We start from the raw sequence: 13353 nt of genomic DNA on the forward strand, positions 1-13353 counted from the left end.
GAAGGTTCGTTGAATAACTAAGTAACACCTATCCTAAGTTACACATACCATAAGTTCTCGAATTAACGTCTCCCCTCAAATAAGCGCCCCTCCTATCGGCCAAAATTTAAAATAAACGCTTCCCTGTTGAATAGGTACCCCACTCCCCTCTCCCTGTTTCATGGAAGAGTACTGAGAGAACAAAGTATGTGTAGTTTTGGTCGTGTTCAATCACAAGCAAGTGATTATCGACTCATTCAAGCACTGTGAATTGACCGTCGTAATTGATGGCATTTTATTAGCTGTTTGAGCTCACTTCCTGCGTGGTTATTCATGCCATTGTCCAAATCGAGATAGGATGAAGTGTAAGACAGTTAATCACAATTAAAAGCCTTCTAAAACTCCCTTTGAATTTATTTTGAGACATGTTACCTAGTCCTTCCGCGCATAATGTTATCACGCCCTTTGAGTGGATGTTTTCGTTAAGGATGAAAATGGTTTGAAAGGTTTAAGGGTCAAGGCCTACAGTGGGAGATTAACTCTTTTACTCTTTGCACAAATGGAGTATGATTTACTCACATGCAACGTAGCACATGAGCAGTTTGCCTGAGACAACAACAACAACAAAAAACTTTAGCCACGTCACCTACAAATCCGTCTACGTCAATACCCTGAACACTAGACGGGAGATACAAATTGTTATCAATTTCCTTGTTTTGCAGTTCAATCTCCACAAGCACCAGTACAAGTACTTCAACTTCCACTTCATTGAGTTCAAGTGTGTCAACATCAGTCAGCACTAGTGTTTCTACCAGCGTCTCCACCTCAACCTCGACTTCAACAAGTGTCAGTACTCCAACAACAACGGTTTACTCGACATATTCGAGTGCCAGCACAAGTGTTTCAATATCCACTTCATTGAGTTCAAGTACGTCAAGATCTACTACAACTAGTGTGTCCACATCAGTCAGCACTAGTGTGTCAAGCAGTGTCTCTACCTCCACTTCCACGTCCACCTCAACAAGTGTGAGTACTCCAACAACCACAGTGTACTCGACATATTCAAGTGCCAGCACGAGTGTTTCAACTTCTACTTCCTTGAGTTCAAGTTTGTCGACATCAACTACAACTAGTGTATCAACTTCAATTAGTACCAGTGTCTCCACCTCCACCTCAACAAGCATAAGTACAAGCACTTCATCGTCAACCTCCCTCAGCTCAAGTGTGTCAACATCTGTCACCACTAGTGTGTCAAGCAGTGTGTCCACATCAACCTCAGCCAGTATCAGTACTCCCACAACTACTGTTTATTCGACATATTCAAGTGCCAGCACAAGTACCTCAACCTCCACGTCTTTGAGTTCAAGTGTTTCAAGAAGTACTTCAACAAGTGTTTCAACATCCGTCAGCACAAGTGTGTCCACATCAACTTCAACAAGTGTGAGTACTCCAACAACAACAGTTTACTCGACATATTCAAGTGCAAGCACAAGTGTTTCAACAACAACCTCATTGAGTTCAAGTGTGTCGACCTCTACGACAACAAGTGTGTCAACATCAGTCAGCACTAGTGTTTCAAGCAGTGTTTCAACATCAACCTCTACTTCAACAAGTGTCAGTACTCCAACAACAACGGTTTACTCGACATATTCAAGTGCCAGTACAAGTACTTCAACATCCACATCTTTGAGTTCAAGTGTCTCAACAAGTACATCAACATCAGTCAGCACTAGTATTTCTAGCAGTGTTTCTACATCAACATCAACATCAACAAGTGTCAGTTCTACGTCAACAAGTGTGTCAACATCAGTCAGCACTAGTGTATCAAGCAGTGTCTCCACCTCAACGTCAACATCAACAAGTGTCAGTACTCCAACAACAACAGTGTACTCCACATATTCAAGCGCAAGCACAAGTACCTCAACATCCACTTCTTTGAGCTCAAGTGTGTCGACAAGTACATCAACATCAGTCACCACAAGTGTGTCAAGCAGTGTGTCCACCTCAACGTCGACATCAACAAGTGTCAGTACTCCAACAACAACGGTTTACTCGACATATTCAAGCGCAAGCACAAGTATTTCAACAACCACGTCACTGAGTTCAAGTGTGTCAACATCTACTGCAACAAGTGTATCAACATCCGTCAGCACTAGTATATCAAGCAGTGTCTCCACTTCAATCTCAACCTCAACCTCGACGAGTGTCAGTACTCCAACAACAACAGTGTACTCGACGTATTCAAGTGCAAGCACAAGTGTGTCGACATCCACGTCATTGAGTTCAAGCGTGTCCACATCTACGACAACAAGTGTGTCCACATCAGTTAGCAGTAGTGTGTCAAGCAGTGTGTCCACCTCAACATCAACATCAATATCAACCTCAACGAGTGTCAGCACTCCAACAACAACAGTGTACTCCACATATTCAAGTGCGAGCACAAGTGTGTCGACATCCACATCATTGAGTTCAAGTGTGTCAACATCTACTACAACAAGTGTATCAACATCAGTAAGCACGAGCGTGTCAAGTAGTGTGTCCACATCAACATCAACGTCAACGAGTGTGAGTACTCCCACAACAACAGTGTACTCGACGTATTCAAGTGCAAGCACAAGTGTGTCGACATCCACGTCATTGAGCTCAAGCGTGTCCACTTCTACGACAACCAGTGTATCGACATCCGTTAGCACTAGTGTATCAAGCAGTGTGTCCACTTCAACATCAACATCATCATCAACATCCACATCCACATCCACATCAACCTCAACTAGTGTCAGTACTCCCACAACAACAGTGTACTCGACGTATTCAAGTGCAAGCACAAGTGTGTCGACATCCACGTCATTGAGCTCAAGCGTGTCCACATCTACGACAACAAGTGTATCGACATCAGTTAGCACTAGTGTGTCAAGCAGTGTGTCCACTTCAACATCAACATCAATATCAACCTCAACGAGTGTCAGCACTCCAACAACAACAGTATACTCCACATATTCAAGTGCAAGCACAAGTGTGTCGACGTTCACGTCATTGAGCTCAAGCGTGTCCACGTCTACGACAACAAGTGTATCGACATCAGTTAGCACTAGTGTGTCAAGCAGTGTGTCCACTTCAACATCAACATCAACCTCGACATCAACCTCAACAAGTGTCAGTACTCCAACAACAACAGTGTACTCGACGTATTCAAGTGCTAGCAAAAGTGTGTCGACATCCACATCATTGAGTTCAAGTGTGTCAACATCTACTACAACAAGTGTATCAACATCGGTCAGTACTAGTGTGAGTACAAGTGCGTCAACATCCACTTCACTAAGTTCAAGTGTGTCAACGTCTACGAGCACAAGTGTATCTACTAGTACAAGGTAAGCTGCTTGGTTAAGATGAATTTTGAAGGGTAAATGATATAAATATATGATTCAGTAACATGTTTTACGTTCCCTTACTCCTTTTTAAGTTTCGGTGTATCGAGTTTTTAGAGAAGGTGAAGTCCAGGTTTCCAGATTAATTTTTGAACTACTTATATTTTATAGGGTTTTTGTTGTAAAATCCGGTCTTGGTTGAGCGAGTTATAGAAGCACGAGTTTTGAGGAAAAAGGAAACTCTATGGGAACTCGAGCCACAGGCGTGTGTTTCGACAGACAGTCCAGAGCGTACTTGACAGAGTGATTTAATTGTAAAGGACTAAGAGAGGTGTTGCAACGGTGTTCGTATCTCGATATTCGGTTCTGAAAAGGATAATTGTGCTGATTAGATAATGATGGTGCTGATAATACGGATCACAAAGACTGCGCCTGTTGCCTTTGATTATGATGATGATGATGATGATGATGATGATGATGATGATATATTAGTTAATTGCGATAAGATAATATAGCTTACATGATCTTTTTCCTCAAAACAGCGTGTGAGTGTCTCATAATTCGTGTTTGTTGGTGCCTAAATTGCACTTATGTCAGCCTTATCGTATGGTTAATACCCTGGTTAACCTGATAAGATCTTCGGTTGGTTTGAGAAGGGTTAGCTTTAATTTTATTGTAGAGAATGGTAACTTTATAAACAGTCTGTACGAATATATCTTAATTATATTTTAAAATCATGCGCTAAATTGTCATCTTGTAAATGCCATTTTCCCCCAGGATTTGATAAAAACACCATTTTCCTTTCAAATTAGACCAGAAAGGTCTCTATACTTTAAACTAAACCAAAATAAAGTTTCTAACCTGAGCTACCAGCTGCTCAAAGTCGAACTCGAACTTCTAACATCGCGAGCTGTTGAAAAATATACCAAACGTTGTACTATTTACAATAGATGGACATGCCAGACATGCCAGAAATACATTGATCTGAAGGAATTTGTTACTAGCAAAGTTGTGCGTTCTTATAGTTTCATTTGGTCTTACCGAGGTTTGTGACCATACCTAGTGCAACATTAAATACAAGTTTGCTGATCAAATCACGTCTCCTTGTGACGTTATTTCAGAGTCCTTATGGCAAATTCACATACTTAGAAGTCCAAAAGTGACTGTATTTCGCTCTGTTTACGCGAACGTTTAATGATTCTAACCTTCGCATCTTAAATACGTTTTTTTTTTCAGTTTGTCGTCATCTAAATCTGCGACAACTTCATATAAATCGGTTTCTCAGAAAACCGCAGCCACCGTGTTCCCGTCTACCGTGGTGACAACAACTGGGACACAATTCTCCATTCCTACAACAAGTAGGATACCACCAAGTTTGAAGCCGCCGGCACAAACGTCCAAACCAACTGTTTCATCTTACACGTTAGTTTGTATTCTTTAATAGTGGAAAATGTTTCTGAATTTATTGAGCGCTGACAAATTCGTGCAGTTCTGCATATGTGTGCTTCTGTCTGACTGATACAGTAGTTCTGTTTAGTTCCAATTATATTCTTGCTAGAATTAAGCATTTCTGTTTATACCTAATTTAATGTGCAGAAGGTTCGTTGAATAACTAAGTAACACCTATCCTAAGTTACACATACCATAAGTTCTCGAATTAACGTCTCCCCTCAAATAAGCGCCCCTCCTATCGGCCAAAATTTAAAATAAACGCTTCCCTGTTGAATAGGTACCCCACTCCCCTCTCCCTGTTTCATGGAAGAGTACTGAGAGAACAAAGTATGTGTAGTTTTGGTCGTGTTCAATCACAAGCAAGTGATTATCGACTCATTCAAGCACTGTGAATTGACCGTCGTAATTGATGGCATTTTATTAGCTGTTTGAGCTCACTTCCTGCGTGGTTATTCATGCCATTGTCCAAATCGAGATAGGATGAAGTGTAAGACAGTTAATCACAATTAAAAGCCTTCTAAAACTCCCTTTGAATTTATTTTGAGACATGTTACCTAGTCCTTCCGCGCATAATGTTATCACGCCCTTTGAGTGGATGTTTTCGTTAAGGATGAAAATGGTTTGAAAGGTTTAAGGGTCAAGGCCTACAGTGGGAGATTAACTCTTTTACTCTTTGCACAAATGGAGTATGGTTTACTCACATACAACGTAGCACATGAGCAGTTTGCCTGAGACAACAACAACAACAAAAACATTTAGCCACGTCACCTACAAATCCGTCTACGTCAATACCCTGAACACTAGACGGGAGATACAAATTGTTATCAATTTCCTTGTTTTGCAGTTCAATCTCTACAAGCACCAGTACAAGTACTTCAACTTCCACTTCATTGAGTTCAAGTGTGTCAACATCAGTCAGCACTAGTGTTTCTACCAGCGTCTCCACCTCAACCTCGACTTCAACAAGTGTCAGTACTCCAACAACAACGGTTTACTCGACATATTCGAGTGCCAGCACAAGTGTTTCAACATCCACTTCATTGAGTTCAAGTACGTCAACATCTACTACAACTAGTGTGTCCACATCAGTCAGCACTAGTGTGTCAAGCAGTGTCTCTACCTCCACTTCCACGTCCACCTCAACAAGTGTGAGTACTCCAACAACCACAGTGTACTCGACATATTCAAGTGCCAGCACGAGTGTTTCAACTTCTACTTCCTTGAGTTCAAGTTTGTCGACATCAACTACAACTAGTGTATCAACTTCAATTAGTACCAGTGTCTCCACCTCCACCTCAACAAGCATAAGTACAAGCACTTCATCGTCAACCTCCCTCAGCTCAAGTGTGTCAACATCTGTCACCACTAGTGTGTCAAGCAGTGTGTCCACATCAACCTCAGCCAGTATCAGTACTCCCACAACTACTGTTTATTCGACATATTCAAGTGCCAGCACAAGTACCTCAACCTCCACGTCTTTGAGTTCAAGTGTTTCAAGAAGTACTTCAACAAGTGTTTCAACATCCGTCAGCACAAGTGTGTCCACATCAACTTCAACAAGTGTGAGTACTCCAACAACAACAGTTTACTCGACATATTCAAGTGCAAGCACAAGTGTTTCAACAACAACCTCATTGAGTTCAAGTGTGTCGACCTCTACGACAACAAGTGTGTCAACATCAGTCAGCACTAGTGTTTCAAGCAGTGTTTCAACATCAACCTCTACTTCAACAAGTGTCAGTACTCCAACAACAACGGTTTACTCGACATATTCAAGTGCCAGTACAAGTACTTCAACATCCACATCTTTGAGTTCAAGTGTCTCAACAAGTACATCAACATCAGTCAGCACTAGTATTTCTAGCAGTGTTTCTACATCAACATCAACATCAACAAGTGTCAGTTCTACGTCAACAAGTGTGTCAACATCAGTCAGCACTAGTGTATCAAGCAGTGTCTCCACCTCAACGTCAACATCAACAAGTGTCAGCACTCCAACAACAACAGTGTACTCCACATATTCAAGCGCAAGCACAAGTACCTCAACATCCACTTCTTTGAGCTCAAGCGTGTCGACAAGTACATCAACATCAGTCACCACAAGTGTGTCAAGCAGTGTGTCCACCTCAACGTCGACATCAACAAGTGTCAGTACTCCAACAACAACGGTTTACTCGACATATTCAAGCGCAAGCACAAGTATTTCAACAACCACGTCACTGAGTTCAAGTGTGTCAACATCTACTACAACAAGTGTATCCACATCAGTCACCACAAGTGTGTCAAGCAGTGTCTCCACTTCAACGTCAACCTCAACAAGTGTCAGTACTCCAACAACAACGGTGTACTCGACATATTCAAGCGCTAGTAGAAGCTCGTCTACACCTATTTCATGGAGTTTAGGCGTTTCCACGTCTACTACGACGAGTGTGTCTTCATCGCTCAGCACTAGTGTCTCAAGCAGCGTGTCTACGTCAACATCGGCAAGTGTCAGTACTCCAACAACAACAGTGTACTCGACATATTCAAGTGGCAGCACAAGTACATCAACATCCAGTTCGTTGAGTTCAAGTGTGTCATCATCAATCAGCACTAGTTTATCTAGCAGTGTCTCCACCTCAACATCGACCTCAACGAGTGTCAGTACTCCAACAACAACGGTTTACTCGACCTATTCAAGTGCCAGCACAAGTGTATCAACAACAACTTCCATAAGTTCAAGTGTGTCAACATCTACGACAACAAGTGTGTCCACATCAGTCAGCACTAGTGTATCAAGTAGTGTGTCGACATCAACTTCAAAAAGCGTCAGTACGTCAACTTCAACTTCATTGAGTTCAAGTACCTCAACTTCTACCACGACAAGTGCGTCAACTTCTGTGACTACGAGTGTGTCAACCAGCACAAGGTAGGATGAAATAATTTTTTATATATTCTGTTCTATTTTTGTTTTTTTGATTTAGAAAAGTGGAAGTTTATTCCCTTGTTGTTTGATTTGCTGTTTTGCGGTTAGCACCGATTCAGGTGCTCCCGGCCTGCATTTTTAGATGTCGTTTTTGGAATTGGTGTCGTGTTACACGACTCCTTTTCAAGGATGGTTTGTCTATTGCATGATATTGTGCTGTAGTGTCTTCTCCTCCGTGCTAAAGTAGCGAAATGATTGCGCTAATCTGGGGAGGCGTTCCAGTTTTCACGCACGACATACCTGTCTTAATTTACCTTACATTGTCTCAAAAATGCCGGCCTCGTTAGACGTGAGCCGATTTTTGCTTGTTACGTTCAGCTTTCGGTGGTCTTGGAGTTGGTTAAACCATAGACGCACTTTTTTGTAAAAGGACATGAATATTGTACTTACAGATTTATATTACCGAACAATATTAGGCCATTGTTGCTTTCTTTTAAGCTTTCAGCTTCATGTAGGCTTTTCTTTCTCTCATTGATCGAGAAAAACCCGGAGCGTGAATGTCACCTCAGGGGAACTTGAACTGATTGGCTTAAAGGACCGGGGAGTATTGCACATTATCGCAAATAATATAGTGATATGGCAGGGATATATAGTGGTGAAGAAATTGATTTCTTGAATGTGCTTGCGATTTCATCTTCACTTACCAAACTGCATCCTCATTACGGTATATATGACAGAGGCGTCATTTTGAAGATCGGAGTTAACGGTGACATGAACATACAAACACAGTACATAAGTTTTGTTACAAATTTGAGAGAAATGAAAGCCTCCTAGCAGTAATTATAAATTTTCTTATACAATGTTATAATCTTCCAAGCTCTTCCAAGTAGTGGGGGTGTAAGTATGTATTATTATTTATTTTTAAATCAAATTATTATCATGTAATAATTATTGCTATTTTACTACTACCACAATTGTTATTACCATTTTGTTGCTATTTCAAATATATTTTGTTGGGGCTGAATATCGATTCGGACATCGTCCTGTTTTCTGCTCCAGTTGTTGACGCTAATGATTTATTTATTTATTTATTTATCTATTACTAACATTATTTTATTATTTTATCAGTTTGGTTTCCTATGTATGCAACGAATTCAAATAAAATCAAAGTTAAAGTTAATCCCGATTAATGAAATATACATTTATGTCCTCTTTCAGCTTCTCGTCATCTAAATCACCGACGACTTCATATAAATCAGTTTCTCAGAAGACCGCTGCCACCGTGTTCCCGTCTACCGTGGTGACAACTACAGGGACACAATTCTCCATTCCTACAACAAGTAGGATACCACCAAGTTTGAAGACGCCGACACGGTCATCCGCGTCAACAGTTTCATCTAACAGGTAATTGCCTGCGGCGTATACTTATAGAATTAGAAAGGTGGAAGTAAGGGAAAGAAAACCTGAATATGGTAATGATATTTGGTGAAAAGTAATATATACAGAAACTCTAGACGGTCTGCAATATGTCTGACGAACAAGTGGACAGTTAGTTGGTTTGTAATGATCGTGATATAAATCTCAGAGCAGTGACGTGTGTGCAGTACCAGCATGTCGTCCAATTACTTAACAGAACATTTATAATGTACGAGATAAAACTGAAATGAAGTTACAAAATATGACAATTTAGAAGAATAATGAAAAAATGGCTTCTTTTGATTCGCATTTTAAAACAAAACAAATCCCTCTTTGCTGACTAGCTCTAGCTAAAACCGAGTATACGAAAATTACCTATTTACAATCGCACGGATTTCGTTTCCAACAGCAATAAATTCTACCGAATAAACGTACTAGCGTAATAACGTTAATTTGGTTAATCACTCCCGTCGGCTCTGAAACGGCGCATTTTAAAGTCGGTTTAAAGGCATGAAACCAGTAAAAACTACCTATCCCCCACATTGGTGGTCACAAAGGTGTAACGAGATTCCTTTTACGTGACTGAGCATAAAGACAGTAATACAATTCCCCTGTCATGTGATTTTCATGTGATTGCAACACACACTCGTGGGGTCATTCCGCACGATGGCTCTTAGAGATTGAAACACAATCATGAGCAGTTGTTGTCCTGTCCATGACGTCTTTACAAAAGGTGAAAGCTAGAACTAGCTTCCATGTACCGCTTTTTGTTTCTGAGTTGTTTTAGCTCTGAAATCGACAGAAAAGTATAGCACACAAATGATAATCAGTCTCGTCGTTTACAACTCACCACTGGAAAAGAATTAGTGAGAAAAGAGCTTGGACAAGAAAATTATCAATTTCTATATAATTTCGATAGCAAAGCTTCGCTTTAAAACTACCATGCTCATGGCGTTAGCAGCTCACTTCGTTTCGCAGTTTCTATTTGCAATGTTATGAAAGAAGTGCTTAATACTTCAAGTTCCGCATCATCAGTTATCATACCTGAGAAGATTGGAGAGCACTCCAAAAACTCGAGTAGCTCTAGATTCTACAGGGAGCATCTCTTACGTTTCTTTATTACTCTTCAAACTTTAAAAATAATTCGATAATGTGCCCTAAAGCATCAATTCTTAATTACAAAGGTACTTCTAATGTACTGTAAGACAAACACTCAAATTGTGTATTAATTGTTCTCCATCTCAGTGCTAGTAGTGCAAGTACTTCAACATCAACTTCACTGAGTTCAAGTGTGTCAACGAGCACATCTACATCAGTCAGTACTAGTGTGTCGAGTAGTACGTCCACATCTACCTCAACGAGTGTCAGTACTCCAACAACAACAGTGTACTCGACATATTCAAGTGCAAGCACAAGTGTTTCAACATCAACGTCATTGAGTTCAAGTGTGTCTACATCTACTACAACAAGTGTGTCCACATCAGTCAGCACGAGTGTGTCAAGCAGTGTCTTGACCTCCACGTCCACGTCCACATCTACATCAACGAGTGTCAGTACTCCAACAACAACAGTGTACTCGACGTATTCAAGTGCAAGCACAAGCGTTTCGACATCCACGTCATTGAGTACAAGCGTGTCCACATCTACGACAACCAGTGTGTCCACATCAGTTAGCACTAGTGTTTCAAGCAGTGTGTCCACCTCAACATCAACATCAATATCAACCTCAACGAGTGTCAGCACTCCAACAACAACAGTGTACTCCACATATTCAAGTGCCAGCACAAGTGTGTCGACATCCACATCATCGAGTTCAAGTGTGTCAACATCTCTTACGACAAGTGTATCAACATCAGTAAGCACGAGTGTGTCAAGCAGTGTGTCCACATCAACATCAACCTCAACGAGTGTGAGTACTCCCACAACAACAGTGTACTCGACGCATTCAAGTGCAAGCACAAGTGTGTCGACATCCACGTCATCGAGCTCAAGCGTGTCCACATCTACGACAACCAGTGTATCGACATCAGTTAGCACTAGTGTATATAGCAGTGTGTCTACTTCATCATCAACATCCACATCAACCTCAACGAGTGTCAGTACTCCAACAACAACAGTGTACTCGACGTATTCAAGTGCAAGCACAAGCGTTTCAACATCGACGTCATTGAGCTCAAGCGTGTCCACATCTACTACAACCAGTGTATCGACATCAGTTAGCACTAGTGTGTCAAGCAGTGTGTCCACTTCAACATCAACATCAATATCAACCTCAACAAGTGTCAGTACTCCAACAACAACATTGTACTCGACATATTCAAGTGCCAGCACTAGTGTTTCAACATCAACATCATTGAGTTCAAGTGTGTCGACTTCTACTACAACAAGTGTGTCAACATCAGTCAGCACTAGTGTGTCAAGCAGTGTTTCGACCTCAACGTCCACATCTACGTCCATATCTACATCAATGAGTCTCAGTACTCCAACAACAACAGTTTACTCGACATTTTCAAGTGCTAGCACAAGTGTTTCAACATCAACGTCATCGAGTTCGAGTGTGTCCAGTTCTACTACAACAAGTGTGTCCACATCAGTCAGCACTAGTGTGTCAAGTAGTGTCTCGGCCTCGACGTCCACGTCCACCTCAACTAGTGTCAGTACTCCAACAACAACAGCGTACTCGACATATTCAAGTGCAAGCACAAGCGTTTCGACATCAACGTCGTTGAGTTCAAGTGTTTCCACATCTACTACCACAAGTGTTTCCACATCAGTTAGCACTAGTGTGTCAAGCAGTGTCTCCACCTCAACATCCACGTCCACGTCTACATCAACGAGTATCAGTACTCCAACAACAACAGTGTACTCGACATATTCAAGTGCAAGCACAAGCGTTTCGGCATCAACGTCATTGAGTTCAAGTGTTTCCACATCTATTTCAACAAGTGTGTCCACATCGGTCAGCACTAGTGTTTCAAGCAGTGTCTCGACCTCAGCATCAACGAGTATCAGTACTCCAACAACAACAGTTTACTCGACATATTCAAGTGCAAGCACAAGTGTTTCAACATCAACGTCATTGAGTTCAAGTGTGTCCACATCTTCGACGGCAAGTGTTTCCACATCGGTTTCCACTAGTGTGTCCACCTCGACGTCAACAAGTACGTCAACTTCGACTTCACTAAGTTCAAGTGTGTCTACGTCTGTTACTACGAGCGTTTCAACCAGTACAAGGTAGAGTGTGTACTGCTAATTGGTTTTATGTTAATAAATTAATAAGGTTTACGATTTACGATGCTTTCTGTAACGGTTTTCGTCGTCGATTAAGACGCTTGCAATTGCCAATATGGCAATATGGGAACAAGGCTAGTATGCCACTGAAGCGTACCAAAAATGTACGATAGGGTAATCGCCTCATCGAAGCTGATGATATCGTAGCCATATCAGTTCAGTGTCTTGATTTCGCACGATATCAGGACATTGAGATAAAAAAAAAAAGTGATATCAGGATAGTGGACGAGGCTTCTGATTGCCTAATTGCTAATTTGAGTATGGTAATACGTACAAAGCCGAGAAATAGTTCCTCTAAGATTAAATAATATTTAATTAAGGTCTTATCCAAATTATTATTGCTCTCCAAACTGCTGTTTGTAAGATTTAGTGGCATTGATACCTAAATATAACAAGGTTTTTGCCAATTTGAGATAAATTCAAACCATTTTAACAGTGCTTTGCGATTTGCTTACGAATTCCATGTTCATCTTACTGAAAGCAATGCTAATGCCCTCTTTCAGCTTGTCTTCATCTAAATCTGCGACGACCTCGTACAAATCAGTTTCTCAGAAGACTGCAGCTACCGTGTTCCCGTCTACCGTGGTGACAACTACAGCGACACAGTTCTCCATTCCTACAACAAGTAGAATACCGCCAAGTTTGAAGACGCCGACACGATCATCCGCGTCAACTGTCTCATCTTACAGGTAATTAGACTGGGTTTTGTTTTCAGCATGGGAATCAATTCTAAAGTATTTAGTGATAGCAACTTGACGGTAAATCAGTGGATGATATTGTTGTTGGTAATTTATTGCGTTTGCGAAGTACCAATCATCATCAGCCTTTTACTCATTATCGTCCGCAGGTTCACATGTGCCCCTTGGCCAGGGGATCCTGGTATGAGGGAATGGTATCACTGGAGAGAAATTTAATTCGATTGGCTAGATTGTTGGACTAAAATGT

The 13353-nt window shown here is 41.1% G+C and overlaps 1 protein-coding gene across 1 annotated transcript in view; it reads left to right on the forward strand.

Moving 5' to 3' along the window:
* Nucleotides 1-13353, forward strand: part of LOC110045891 (uncharacterized) — a 60974-nt gene that overhangs the window by 31342 nt on the left and 16279 nt on the right. The window contains exons 30-35 of the mRNA XM_089296963.1: nt 702-3347; nt 4581-4766; nt 5641-7704; nt 8920-9105; nt 10363-12351; nt 12912-13097. Of these exons, the coding sequence (XP_089153089.1) occupies nt 702-3347; nt 4581-4766; nt 5641-7704; nt 8920-9105; nt 10363-12351; nt 12912-13097 (7257 nt within the window). The remainder of the gene's footprint in view (nt 1-701; nt 3348-4580; nt 4767-5640; nt 7705-8919; nt 9106-10362; nt 12352-12911; nt 13098-13353) is intronic.

Source organism: Orbicella faveolata, unplaced genomic scaffold (genome assembly GCF_042242905.1).
Source record: "Orbicella faveolata isolate gen_17 unplaced genomic scaffold, um_ofav_v1 contig_27, whole genome shotgun sequence".
Classification (NCBI taxonomy): Eukaryota; Metazoa; Cnidaria; class Anthozoa; order Scleractinia; family Merulinidae; genus Orbicella; species Orbicella faveolata.